This window comes from Bicyclus anynana, chromosome 7 (genome assembly GCF_947172395.1).
Source record: "Bicyclus anynana chromosome 7, ilBicAnyn1.1, whole genome shotgun sequence".
Taxonomy (NCBI): domain Eukaryota; kingdom Metazoa; phylum Arthropoda; class Insecta; order Lepidoptera; family Nymphalidae; genus Bicyclus; species Bicyclus anynana.
Window position 1 is genome coordinate 10,682,678 of NC_069089.1, and position 14,895 is coordinate 10,697,572.

At 35.0% G+C, this 14,895-nt stretch overlaps 2 protein-coding genes across 2 annotated transcripts; both read left to right on the plus strand.

Moving 5' to 3' along the window:
- Window positions 1-1,320: 1,320 nt before the first annotated feature.
- LOC112048564 (uncharacterized) lies at window positions 1,321-7,467 on the plus strand. The gene is made up of 5 exons (XM_052882657.1): window positions 1,321-1,371; window positions 2,987-3,176; window positions 4,118-4,213; window positions 5,049-5,186; window positions 7,457-7,467. The coding sequence occupies exons 1-5, from the start codon at window positions 1,321-1,323 to the stop codon at window positions 7,465-7,467; spliced, it is 486 nt and encodes a 161-aa protein (XP_052738617.1).
- A 10-nt stretch (window positions 7,468-7,477) lies between these two features.
- On the plus strand, window positions 7,478-10,420 carry LOC128198234 (uncharacterized). The gene is made up of 3 exons (XM_052882504.1): window positions 7,478-7,749; window positions 8,911-9,044; window positions 9,986-10,420. The coding sequence occupies exons 1-3, from the start codon at window positions 7,719-7,721 to the stop codon at window positions 10,184-10,186; spliced, it is 366 nt and encodes a 121-aa protein (XP_052738464.1). The 5' UTR covers window positions 7,478-7,718; the 3' UTR covers window positions 10,187-10,420.
- Window positions 10,421-14,895: the final 4,475 nt, after the last annotated feature.

The window sequence follows — 14,895 nt, forward strand, 5'->3', positions numbered from 1 at the left end:
CGTTGTTATTTAAAAATTGATAAGGTTGAAGGAAAACACATTCGAACTTTTTGAGCAAGAAAAGTGATAAATAATAAAAATTTTAATAAAAAAATACAACCGACTTCAAAACCTAAAAACGTACCCACTAAACTAAAAAGCGAAAAATAACATCATAATATGTTCTACCTGCTGATCAGTATGAAGGCGGTGCTAAACCGGTGATGTATTAATTCAAGCCATGTGAGAATATCTTACAGATTTACATTTTGCAGACAGTTTCATGTGGTCCTGTCAGAAATGGCTTAAATTAAGACAATAACAAGAAATATTGAAGTAGATAAAGTTTACTTTCATTTAGGCACCTACTATCTACTATGTCTACTGCGTGGTATAAATCTTTGTACAATACTGCTGCAAATTGCAATCTGACCGTCATTGCATATAGACCAAAATGCCGCTCTACTTTTCCTTGCAAAATGCGCACGAATCCGTAAGACTTACGATGAGTAATCGAGTAGATAAGATACATACAAGGTTCTGTATAGGAGATACTGTATCAATAATAATCTGTGTATACATTTATAGTGATTTATTGGTAGGAATCTACTACTAGGATAATACGAACTGGATATATACAGTAACAAAACGTTACTTTACTCTCAGAATGTTCTGTGTCCAGAATTCAAAATATAAATTAATGTTATTTTATTGATGTATTTTGACTAACATTGTAGTAAAATAACTTGTTATTGTAATTATTATCAGTAGTTAGTACCTAATCATGTCGCTATACAACGACTCTGTTTGGGCAACATGTCCAGCAGATATTCTGGTACTAGTGTTTAAAAAGTTAGATATAGAATCTGTAATAAGTTGTAGGGGTGTGAATACATTTTGGTGTAATGTAGCAGAATATTATTTTGAGGTAGGTACCTATTAATTTCATATTATTTACTTACTAATATTTATGTTGTATCAAACTATTGCAGTCTAGTCTAACCTTTGTTAATAATAAATATAAAGAATACTCGCACAGACATAATCAAATAGCCAAGATAATCCACCTACAGCTTGCTTTCTTCATCGATTTTGAGATGCTTTACTATAGGTACGGGCCAGCGTCAGTTCTTGAATACAGCAGTGCATTGCTCTACTAGGATCGAACGATTATCACTGATAAGTATATTTTTGCCAATAGACCTGATATATTGCTAGTCGAACAGAAAGAAGTGCGCCGTGCAATAACTGTTGATAATGTTATTTTATTGATGTATTTTGACTAACATTGTAGTAAAATAACTTGTTATTGTAATTATTATCAGTAGTTAGTACCTAATCATGTCGCTATACAACGACTCTGTTTGGGCAACATGTCCAGCAGATATTCTGGTACTAGTGTTTAAAAAGTTAGATATAGAATCTGTAATAAGTTGTAGGGGTGTGAATACATTTTGGTGTAATGTAGCAGAATATTATTTTGAGGTAGGTACCTATTAATTTCATATTATTTACTTACTAATATTTATGTTGTATCAAACTATTGCAGTCTAGTCTAACCTTTGTTAATAATAAATATAAAGAATACTCGCACAGACATAATCAAATAGCCAAGATAATCCACCTACAGCTTGCTTTCTTCATCGATTTTGAGATGCTTTACTATAGGTACGGGCCAGCGTCAGTTCTTGAATACAGCAGTGCATTGCTCTACTAGGATCGAACGATTATCACTGATAAGTATATTTTTGCCAATAGACCTGATATATTGCTAGTCGAACAGAAAGAAGTGCGCCGTGCAATAACTGTTGATATTACTGTTCCATAAGACGATAGGTAATCTGAAAAGGATAAAGTATGAAAATACTTGGACCTAGCTCACGAGATTACCGCCGTGTAGAATGTTGAGCCAACTAATATTATGCCGATAGTCGTTTCAGTTAATGGTCTTATAGCGAAAAGCTTCGACCACCTGCTTTCGCTTTACTGCTGGATCAAGGGTCGAATTCAGAAGGCAGTAATTCTTGAGACGGGGGGTATTGTGAGGATGTTCCTCACTCTGGAGCCCTGACCAGACCCCTATTTTTTAAATATTTAAAAAATAGTATAATATATAATAGTATTGTATATATATTGTATTTTATTATCATTGTTAAAAAGTAAAAAAAGAACAAATAAATAAATAAGAGTGAGGAAAAAAATATCTAGCTGTGTCTCGTAGGTTTATCCGTTTAGATTTCGTTCCTGTAGAAATATCATTCAGGATAGGTATAAGCAGGTACCTACTAGGTAGCTAGCTTATGTGCTCTCATTATTTTTCGGGTTATAAATGTTTGTGTATAACCACCAATGTAGAGTTGGGACGTGAATTAGCTAAATCTCAATACGAGTTGGTATAGGTAGGGGTCAGACAAACACAAATTTTGAAAAAAATTAACTAATATACAGTAATGTTTAACCAAAATCAGATCTTTAAAATCGTAATTACAGCAGCTACAGCATTGAAAAAACTAATTCAAGATAGATGAGTTTGAAAAATCCGAAAAAAGAAATATAAATTGGTCACTCTAGGGATTTTTGGAAAACTATTAAAATCATTTTTAGATAATTAGGTAGTGTATCTGTCGCAGGGATATGATAAAACAGGGATTTCAATTTCCTAAGGGATTTGATAGGGCAAATAACATTCGGACAAACGGCGGCACCCCAGGTTAGGGATTTGTTCAATTCACTACATTTGTTTAGGGAAAAGATAAAATCGTGTGTAAAATCCTCCATGATTTAATGAAATCCCTTAAGAACATATCTCCCATTTGCGTTTTATCCATTATTTACGGGACACCCTGTTTAAGGTATGCGTATTAAATCGTCGTTCGTCGACAGTGTTTTTCCCTATATCGGACACTTACCTAATAAAGTATTTTATGAAAATCGCTTCTTACGGAGTAATCTAAAAAAAATCACGCAATCGGAGTTCCCATGTAATTCTGATTTTTCTTTTCAACAGCATTTTAACATATGGCCAGCTGTGATCCAGCATACCATCGGTGAAGCGGCTTTCACTGAAAAGTCTGTATTGGGATGGCGAGACAAAATTCTGTCTGCCGAGAAATGGCTGGATGTTAGTAAAGTCAGTGTGAGCTTGCGCCATCGTTACAATTTTGAGAGAGCTATTCAAAATATCTGTGTCTATAGAGGTAAAATTTTTATAAATAATATTTTATTAAATTAATTAAAACTGAAATTCTACACCTAGGTACCTATTACCTAGATTGTCTACGTTGATTAACTAATTCAGAGAGTATGCAAGATGATGAGTTGAATACGAGTCTCTTCTTAGAATGAGAGGGGTTAGGTTAGGTTAGGTTAGGATTGGCAGACTTCACACAGGTAGGTAGAGAATTAAGAAAATCCTCAGGCATGCAGGTTTCCTCACGACGTTTTTCCTTCAATGTTCGAGACACGTGATAATTAATATCTTAAAATGCACATGACTGAAAAGTTGGAGGTGCATGCCCGAACCGGATTCGAACCTACGAATTCCCAATCGAAGGCAGAGGTCATATCAATCACTGTTCGTCATAGGCTATCACGGCTCAAAATACTGCTTTAAAATTTCATTAAACTATACATATAGTAGGAAATAGTAGTCTGAGATGGATATGACTTCGCTCGATCTCGTGTTGGCTTGTGCCGATAGTAGGTGGTGCGACTTGTTTCCGTAAAGAGTAGGGATTTAGAGAGGGTAGCGATCGGTTGGCGGGAACGACTTGCAATATAAGGCGTTCGTCGTACGGTTAGCTTCAGTATTCTCGTGGCGTTCGAGCCGTCCACATTTCTTGTTTGTTAATTATATATGGGTACTTCGGATCTAGTGTTAGTTAACTGTTAAAGATATCTTTAGCCCTACATACAACGATCACAAGTTCGAAAATATTTTTTTTAATCGGTTCAGGCGACTTAGAGGAATCGATGTACATACATAAAAAAAAACATACCGATCAACTTGAGAACCTCCTCCTTGAAATCGGTTAACACAATACTTATTTTTAAAAATATCGTTGCAAGTGTAGGTAACATAGGCAAGCTCAATCGATATCTGTACCAAAATTTGTCAGTTTAACATTTTCTTTTTCAGATAACCTCATAGTCACTACTGACACTGCTGCAACATATTTTGATATAAACAATTTTGAAGTTATTAAAACACTTCAATTTGAACCCCTGAATCAGTGTAAGTACTAACAATAACAATAAATATCTGGGCCAATGCGCTCGGTATATTAATTTACCACGATATGTTAGGGTATTACGTCATCTAAAAGTAGATCAGAATGTACTTGTCTGGTGAACTGTACTTGGTGAACTTGGTAATAATATGCTACTCCAGAGCAGCATATTATTACCAAGTTCTCCAACTCACAACTCATTGTAACAGCAGTGGCAGCTTCTGAATTTCTATAATCTCAGTTTCAGTTTATACAGGTTGTCCCGTAGTACGACATACCCTACAGGGTGATAGCTGACATCAAGGCCTACTAAACGCAACGCAACGCTAACGCAATATATGTTAGCCGAAATTTAAAGGTTTTCAAGTTATATTGATTTTTGTACAAAATTTTAAAAATCGATACCTGCTGAAAAATTACTTTAGCATTGATTTTATACTAAAAAAATGTACAAGGCAAAGTTGCACATCTATCTTAAAAACATGTACTTTTATTTAATAAAGATTTAGGAAAGGAGATTTCAAAGATGTGAAATATTAGTACATTATTTCATCCTACGCACGCTTTCTTGCTTGTATACGGAATGTATCACCCCTTAAGGAGATTCCATATGTGAGGACAGATGTGACTACTCATGACAGTAGTGGCCTCCTCTTCTGTATTTCTTTTTAGTTAACCAATGAGGGAAGCAGATAACACAAATTACAAAAAAAAACATTAATCATTTGATACTGTTGGCCCGCCATTTAACTAGGCAACCTATGTCAATTTTCTATTATTTATTTCTTATCCCAATTTAATAAAACAGATGAGGGTTTATATTACTATAAACATTTTCAGATTTTTTTGAGTTAGAAGATAATTGGGAGTTGGCAAGAATTAATAGAACACGTTTCGGATGTGACACCGGATACAGGCAAGCGCATGAGGAGTATATGAGGCGTCGTCGTAGTCCAGAAGAACTTGAAACTGATACTGGTGAGAAGTTTTGGATACTACCTTCGATCCGACGCCCCGATCAATCAATCAATCAAAAATCATTTATTTCAAGTAGGCTCAGTTTACAAGCACTTTTGACACGTCAGTTGACTATTTGTAAAGATTCTACCACCGGTTCGGAAGGCAGGTTCTGCTGAGAAGATACCGGCAAGAAACTCAACAGTTGCTCTTTTGAAAAAGTCATACAGTATTATAATTTACAATTGATAACAATTACTGTTTACATTTCTTATAGTTTTACTTCCTGTGTGAAGGTGGAAGCTGATCCAACGGCCTCCAAGCATCTTTATCATTAAGGAACTCATCAATGTTGTAGTACCCTCGACTAAGTAAATGTTTTTTAACACATTGCTTAAAGCTATGCATTGGCAGGTACATCACAGTCTTGGGGATCTTATTATAGAAGAGTACACCCAAACCTACAAAATATATTTTTACTCTTTGGAGACGATATGCAGAAATAACTAACTTATGCCCGTGTCTAGTAAGTCGTGGGTTTAAATCTCCTTTTCTTTTGTAAGTCCGAAGTTTCCCGCGTAGTTCCCCTTCCCGTGAGAATACGGGGAATGAATATAACCTATGACACTCTCATATAACGTGGCTTTCTAATAATAAATTAATTTTCCAAACAGGTTCAGTAGATCCCGAGATTGCCCCTTTATCCACAAACTTCATCTCTTTATAATATTGGTATAAATAAAGATCTATGTACCGCAACCGTACTACTCATATATACGTTTTTGGTTTATAGGTACGAGTACTTATAATATTTTAATTACATGATGATTTTTTATAAAAGAGCAACTGAGAAACGGCAAGAGACTCAATCTCTTGCCGTTTCTTCTCAGCAGAACCTGCCTTCCCAACCCGTGGGAGAATCTTTACAAACAGTCAACTGACATTACAAAAAAAGGATACCTAGAATGGCAGAGAATGAGTGGAGTGGAGTCACGCACTTGTGAGCGCTGTGTGTAGGGTTAAAGAATCCTTTGACAGTTAAGAAACAGTCTCCTTTTCCACTTAAGTCACCCTCACTTGGGATAGGCGCCCAAGTAATAAAGAATTATACAACAAGAAATGAAAGACGGCTCGAGCGCCACGAGCATACAGAAGCCAACCGTACGACGAGCGCTTTAAATACATATTTTTTTTACCACCAAACCGCCACGTAGTGTCGGCACGAGCCAACACAAGATCGAGTGACGTCACATCCTTCGATATATAATGATCGAGTTACGGCTTACGTCATCTTTACCAACAGCAATGCTCTTCTTAACATCCCATTCAGTGAAAGACTCGAAGGCAAAAGTGAAGAAAATTATCTACCCCCAATACTCATATTAAGGGTAGATTCTTGTTGTTTTTGTTGGGGCACTGATTCTTTTGACGGCCTCCATGGCGCAGTGGTATGCGCGGTGGATTTACAAAACTGAGGTCCTGGGTTCGTTTCCTGGCTGGGCAGATTGATTTTTTCTTAATTGGTCCAGGTCTGGCTGGTGGGAGGCTTCGGCTGTGGCTAGTTACCACCCTACCGGCAAAGACGTACCGCCAAGCGATTTAGCGTTCCGGTACGATGCCGTGTAGAAACCGAAAGGGGTGTGGATTTTCATCCTCCTCCTAACAAATTAGCCCGCTTCCATCTTAGTCTGCATCATCACTTACCATCAGGTGAGATTGTAGCCAAGGGCTAACTTGTAAAGAATAAAAAAATAATAATAATAATTGTTATTTTAAATTACATTTACATTTGGTTTAAGGGTCCTGCAATGAAATGATTTAATTTTTATTGTTTAAAAAATATTTTGGTATGATCCGATATCACCTCAACAAAATTAAAATAAACAAAATTACGCTTTAATTGAAAAAAAAAATTTAATTGAAATCATGTTGATGCGCTGCACAACCCCAAGCAGAATGAGCCCGGAGCTTCGGGGTCTTTTGTTTTAGTGTATTTATTTAGTTTTTAATAGATCATAATTTAATGGATTTATCTTCTTTTAGTACTCAGGTATCAAGAAAATTCATCGTTAATTGTTGAACTAAAATTATCAACAGTAACAAGGGACCGATTCATTGAACTCTCTCTTACCAATAAATTATATACAGACCCTTTTGATTCGGATTCAGTACAAAAAGTACATATCGAATATCCTATCATATTTAAGTAAGTCCCTAAATCATTCAAGCATATTTGTTTATTCTTCATTTTGTAAATAAACTGTTACAAATAATATTCTCTATTTTTACAGAGTCAATTTGAATTCGTGCTATGTTTTTAATGCGAAAGTTCTCTGGAGGTATACGGCTAAAGTGAATCACTGGGATTTCGAAGGGCTAGCAAGATATACTGATAACGAGAATTTACTACACAGCATACACATTCACAGAAATAATGTGTATGTCCTTTCAAGAAGTGGCGATGTTTTTCTCTTGTGCTGCAATACATTTCTGAAAATATTTCACTTAAGTGCATCCCTTTCGACAAAATTGCCTAAGGATTCAGTGCCATTAATGTTTTATACTTGCATCCTTCTAAGAAATGGTATTTTTATCTGTTTATTTGGTTGTTCGCTTTTAACTTAGATTGATTTACGTGAAAAAAAAATTCTAAAGATGAATTTTAAAATACTCGTAAAAATTGTTTTTGCGCATAACCGATAGGATAGTAGATGGATTTAGTCATTCTCCTTTATCAACCGTAGCCTTATGTTCCTATAACTTTTTGCACCCACTTTGTAAAACACACACGCCTCAAGCTACTCCAATGATGGTAGACGATGATGATTTAATTATATTTTTCTCTATTTGTCATTTTTTTAATTTTTAACAATATTATTATAAAATACGGAACACTTTTAAAAAAATTATAAAAAAAAACAACCCTTCTGCTGCGGGACATTTGAGTGACCAAGCAAATGGTGGTCAGGACTCCAGAGTGAACAACCTCCCCTTAATATGTGCTGTCTCAAAAATCACTGCCTTATACGAGCCTTGATCCAGTAGTTTTAAGCAAAAGCTTCATAAGGTGTTGGTCGAAGCTTTTCGCTATAAAAATGGTCTTAATTTAATTTATATATATTTGCTCGTTAAGCTCGCTTATTTTACCAATATGAATATAGTAATGTATCGCATGTGCCGTAATGTAATATAAAATCTTTATAATCTGTCTAAAAACGAACGGTATTTTTTTAATCATGGCAAAGAGTTTTTATTTCAGAAAAGTTCTCAACATTTTATGAATAAAATTAACTTTTTGAGATAAAATACAACAAAAAAACATTTAATTTTTTCATTTTAATATTTTTGACAATAAATTTCAACCATTTTAATTTATCTGTATCAGAAACACAAAAATATTAATTTACTTTATTAGCAATACTGGCTGTATGTATTATGTACATTTGCTTAAAAAACGCACGCACTTCGCCATCTGTGCAAAAATGACAAGCGTATCAAAATGTCATCATATGGAAAACAGGCAAAGATCATTCATTTTCAGGAAGTGTGTACAAAGTGTGTTTCCTCGCAAATGTATTATAAAACGTCGTATGACATACGCTTTGATAATTAGGTACAGCCTCTACTTCCTTACTATAGCTCTCGCCTTCGGCTCGAGCTGCAATATCGCCTCCGCTGTAATTTTCGACTTACCGCACATAATGTACTATTACTATACAACAATAACGTTTTTGTTTTATTTCAGTACCAAATGCCAAGCCTTGTGATGCAGTAAACCGATACGGAAAATACGACTTTTTGAAAAGCATATCTCGGGAGGGAGTCACATGTGTTTTAGAACACGGTCATGCTACACTATTTGGATATATAAATGGAGAAGTACGTAATAGTTTATAATCTAGGGGCTAAAACGCTCCTTCAAATTTACGCTAAAATACTGGTTGTGCATTTTTAAACCATTTTGTATGATTTAAATCAAGGATTATGTTATGTTATTATTTATTGTATATGTATGACTTAAGTTTCAAAAACCTTTTTAAACCCCGACGCAAAAACCTTTTTGCGTCACGGGTTGTTATAAGTTTGACGTGTCTCGTGCTCACGAACGAATAAAGCGATTTCAATTTGGTTTTTTTTTGTGTTGAAGTTGACTTATGTGCGAGTGTTCTTAGACTTGTTTGATGAAAATCGGTTGAGCCGTTTAAAAGTTGTGGAAGTGAAAGTCGGGAAGAATAAACGAATGTCAAAGTCAGGAAATATACTCGAGTGGGGTCTCAAATGAAAGCGCACTCAAGGAGAGTATTGACGAATTGATCGAGAGTGTAATTAATAATTTCATGACATTCAGGAGCGTCACAAATTTTGAATTTTTTTGTTATTAGCATTAAAGTAATGCGAAAACAAAAGAAAACGTGATCGTCAAATTATCTATAAGATTAAATCTTTAGTGACCACTGACCTACAATTATTTTTGACGGAAGTAAACGATTGTTATCTTAACCAATATTTTACTAGGCACTAGCGGATGCCCGTGACTTTGTCCGCGTGAAATTCAGTTTAGTATTAAGCCCATAAGCTGATATGTTGCGCAATAACCTCGTCTATCTTGCAGTGTAAGTTTGAATATGTGTGTTCGGGCTAATCTCCAGAAACAGACAGACAGAAAAAATATATTTAAAAAGTTCATTTGTACTTGCGATTTAAAAAAAAAACAGGTAAATCCTGTTTTTTTTTAAATCGCAGACAGACACTTAAATTTTATTTATTTGTATTGGTAATTTGAAATTAATAACAATAATTTTCATTTTTATTGTTTACAGATAGAAATATATCTTAATAAAAATTTAATAGATTCAGAAGTACCCGAGTTAAAGTTCAATTTGCAAACTTATATAGATGACATAAGCGACGAGATCCCTAACCTGAAAATCAGAGCACTCGACATTTACTACGATAACACAAGACATCATTTGTTTGTGACGACATGTTATCACGTCTTTGAATTGTTACTATGTTTTTAAGTTTGTTGTATCAAAAATAATTAAACTCTACTGTATATAATTTATAAAAATCATTTTTTAATAATATTAATGTTTAATACATCTACTACGTCCATAAATTGAATAACACATTTCTCTTACATACTTCACATATGTACTTATTAATAAATCTTTTAATGTTTATATCAACCTAACCTAACCTAACCATGTTTATCTCAATTTATTGTAGTGATTTTAATATACTCTTTACTCTCAATTACCTACACATGTAAGCATTTAAGCTTCTTTTCATCACCACACTATAAATTCCATAATATATTTTTGAGAATTTAATCGAGTTCTTTTCTTTATACCTTTGTACCTCAGTATGCAACTAATAAGCCGTGATATCCCAGTGGATATGACCTCTGCCTACGATTTCGGAGGGTGTGGGATCGAATCCGGTCCGGGGCATGCACCTCCAACTTTTCAGTTGTGTGCATTTTAAGAATTTTAAGAAATTATCACATGTCTCAAACGGTGAAGGAAAATCATCACGAGGAAACCTGCATACCGGAGAATTTTCTTAAATCTTTGCGTGTGTGAAGCATTGGGCCAGCAAGCGTGGTGGACTATTGGCCCAACCCCTCTCATTCTGAGAGGAGACTCGAGCTCAGCAGTGAGCCGAATATGGGTTGATAATGATGATGATGCCACTGATATTAAGTCATAACTGTCTACTAAATAAAAAAAAATACAACAGAAACTTTCGTTTATGTATTTATTTACTACAAAGAATACATCATATTTTCTATCATATCTAATTATAGATACTTATCTATAATAACATTAAATAACATTTGCAATATTTAGACATAATCATAAGTGTGTACCAGACACAATATACAATGTATAATTGATTTGTACAATAATATAAGTTTACTCGTATAGCATGATTCTTTTTGGCAATAGATTGAGACATTCAAGAAGTCCGGAGAAAATCTTGTAATACAAGAACTCTACCGTCTAATTGATTGATACTCGATCAATACAAGCGGCGTATTGTCACTAGATGGCGCTGGTTCAATTCCTTAGAATTTCGCGCTTACGTTTTCGCGACCGTCACAGTATGAAAACGGCAACTAAACACTCAGTAGCATTCGGATTTGTATAGGTCCTATACAAATCCGTTCCAAGGATTCTCCTATACTATAGGAGAACCCTTGGAACGGTTCTTGTTCCATAGAGCGAGGAACTTGTGGTTCTACTGCCGTGAGACGCGGCCGCTCGCCGATGAACACTCGGTCGAAGTATTGGGTGTCCATGGGGTGCCTTTGCAACAAATAATAAGAATAAGTAAGGTTTCAAGATTAAGGATAATTAGTCTATGTGGATTATTAGTCTATTAAGGATTTTTATCACATGTCTACCATACCGAAGTAATTATAATTTAAATGACGAAATGAAACAAAACTTTATAAGGTAATTTAACCGGCTTCCTAAAATACAATGTACGTGTGTATTTACGTAATTTTTGAAGACTTTGGTTAAATTTCATTCGTTTTCTTGTTTGTAAAGTTTGTTGGTAACAGTAAAAAATAATACAGCTTCAAATGTTACTTTGCCGCTTTGGTTCACCGGCGAACTTTTTGAGCAAGAAGAGTGTTAAATATTGTTTTCTTCAAGATATTTACTTTTTTTATGAAGCCAATTATTTAACCATATTACCATCTCCGGGGTATACCTGGATTCCCGGGGCCGACGTTGTATGAGCCGGTGAGTACCTATTCCCCTTTAATTTTTATTTATCAAGAAACATTGAAAGTAGTTATAGTTTATTTAGGCACTACCTTTTGTCTTTTGCTTGGTATAAAACTTTGTAAAATACTGATGATAACTGACCGTCATTGCATCGAGACAGCTAAAATGCCGCTCTACATTTACGTGGAAAATGGGCACGAATCCGCACGATCACACCGCAAGACTTACAATGAGTAATCGAGTAGATAAACAACGGTTTCGGTATCGTAGATACTGTATCAATAATAATAATCTGTTACTCTAAGATCCGGCATTAGAAATATATATTCTCATCTGTTATTCATTAGTGCTATAAAATAAATGATAGATGATGTTCACAGTGACACATTGCAAATAGGTTGCCTAGTTAAATTGCGGCCAAACACATTTTGCATACATAATCTAGGAAACCATGAACTAGATCAAAGGTAACCTAATTCAGTTAAATTAAGCATGAAATAAGCTTTTTAATTTTGACAAATTTAATACTATCCGGCCGCAATTTAGCGACCATGACCATGTGCTGTTCCAATGTGAATATTTTCTATCATTTATTTCTTATCCCAATTAAATAACAGAAGAGAGTATTTATTTCTTATGCCGGATGTTGTACTATGTGTATACATTTAGTGTTATATTAGGTAGGAATCTACGATAATAACTATATAAACTGAACAATAAGCAGTAACTAAACGCTATTTTTAACCGACTTCCAAAAAGGAGGAGGTTCTACGTTCGGCTGTATGTATGTTTTTTTTTTTTTTTTTTTTTATGTATGTCCAGCGATAATTCCGTCCATTATGGACCGATTTTGAAAATTCTTTTTTTGTTTTGTAGGGTTTACTTCCAGGGTGGTCCCATTTTTTTCATGTCAGGATCTGATGATGGCATCCTGGAGAAATTGAGGGGAACTTTCGAAAGTTGTAGAGACGGCTAGTACGTTTTTTAGTGTTTCCATAAGGTATTTTAAATCACTACAACTTTATGAAGGTTTGGAGTTGGTCTGATGATGGAGCCGAAACACAGACGATGGAACTCGTCAAGGATTTACAGCAGTCACCTTTTGTTTGGGCTTGATTAATTTGTATTGATGAGTACTTTCCACCTATATGGGTTGTGACTGTATTAAGGGTCTGGTGATGAAGACGAGGGACAGTGAAGAGAACTCCTCGACGGTTCACAGTAGCTACCTTGTGTTTGGACTTGATAAATTTGTATTGATGAGAACTTACCACCTAGATGGATTGTGACTGTATTAAGGGTCTGATGATGAAGACGAGGGACAGTGAAGAGAACTCCTCGACGGTTCACAGTAGCTACCTTGTGTTTGGACTTGATAAATTTGTATTGATGAGAAATTTCCACCTAGAAGGATTGTGACTCTATTAAGGGTCTGGTGATGAAGACGAGGGACAGTGAAGAGAACTCCTCGACGGTTCACAGTAGTTACCTTGTGTTTGGACTTGATAAATTTGTATTGATGAGAACTTACCACCTAGATGGATTGTGACTGTATTAAGGATCTGATGATGAAGACGAGGGACAGTGAAGAGAACTCCTCGACGGTTCACAGTAGCTACCTTGTGTTTGGACTTGATAAATTTGTATTGATGAGAACTTTCCACCTAGAAGGATTGTGACTGTATTAAGGGTCTGGTGATGAAGACGAGGGACAGTGAAGAGAACTCCTCGACGGTTCACAGTAGCTACCTTGTGTTTGGACTTGATTTTGTATTGATGAGAACTTTCCACCTAGATGGATTGTGACTGTATTAAGGGTCTGATGATGAAGACGAGGGACAGTGAAGAGAACTCCTCGACGGTTCACAGTAGCTACCTTGTGTTTGGACTTGATAAATTTGTATTGATGAGAACTTTCCACTTAGATAGGTTGTGACTGTACACACGCAGTGGGTATGCTAACACTAAAAATAAAAAAATAAAAATTTTAATAAAAAAAATTCAACCGACTTCCAACTCAAAAAATAACTTTAACTAAAAAGCAAAAAATAACATCCTACCTATGTGCTACCTTCTGATCAGTTTGAAGGCGGTGCCAAGCCTTTGATATTTTAATTAAATACGTTTAAACTACAAAATTTCTGTGGTTATTCCAGAAACAGCTTTAATTAAAACACGACACTGGATTGGCACCGCCTTCAAACTGATCAGAAGGTAGCACATAGGTAGGATGTTATTTTTTGCTTTTTAGTTAAAGTTATTTTTTGAGTTGGAAGTCGGTTGAATTTTTTTTATTAAAATTTTTTTAGTCTTATTTCAGCTACGTGTGCAATAAGACTTTCGTTCGTTGCCCATAAATATAATGCAATACCAAAAGTACCTCCAGTTGTCGTAATGTCATGATATCGTTACTTTATGTATTTAAATTCATAAGATTTGATACCAACTTCTACAGTTAGAGCTGGATTAGAACTTCCATTGTACCTTTATCGTCAAGTTAAAGCTCTCAATAGGGCAACGTCTCTCGGTTGTACTATTGTGTATTCTGAGTTGTTAAGCGTTAGAACCTGTAGTTACGCAAATAAATTATCATTTTAAGGGAGTAGGTTGAATTATGGCTTCGCATGTGCAATGTGCATATAGCCAGTCATAATTTTTAACAAATAACTTGCCCTATATGGAATAGTCAAATATCCGTCGTGTCACACGAAGCATGCATGCGATGATGTAAGGCGAAGGCAACCTAACAAAACCTTTTGATAGAGTCCTTACGAGGAAATCGAATTAATAAAATGAAAATTCTACGTCATACAAAAATGCAGCAAATAGACGTAGAGCTAGACGTAATTCCGATTAAAGTTGCGATTTTCCCGCCGCTTAAATTACAATATTCTGAATACTTTTACAAAATAAAGCTTTTCAATTGTTCATTGTAGGTTCACCAATAACAAGATAATAACCAAATGTATTTTTTAGTTCTACATAATCGT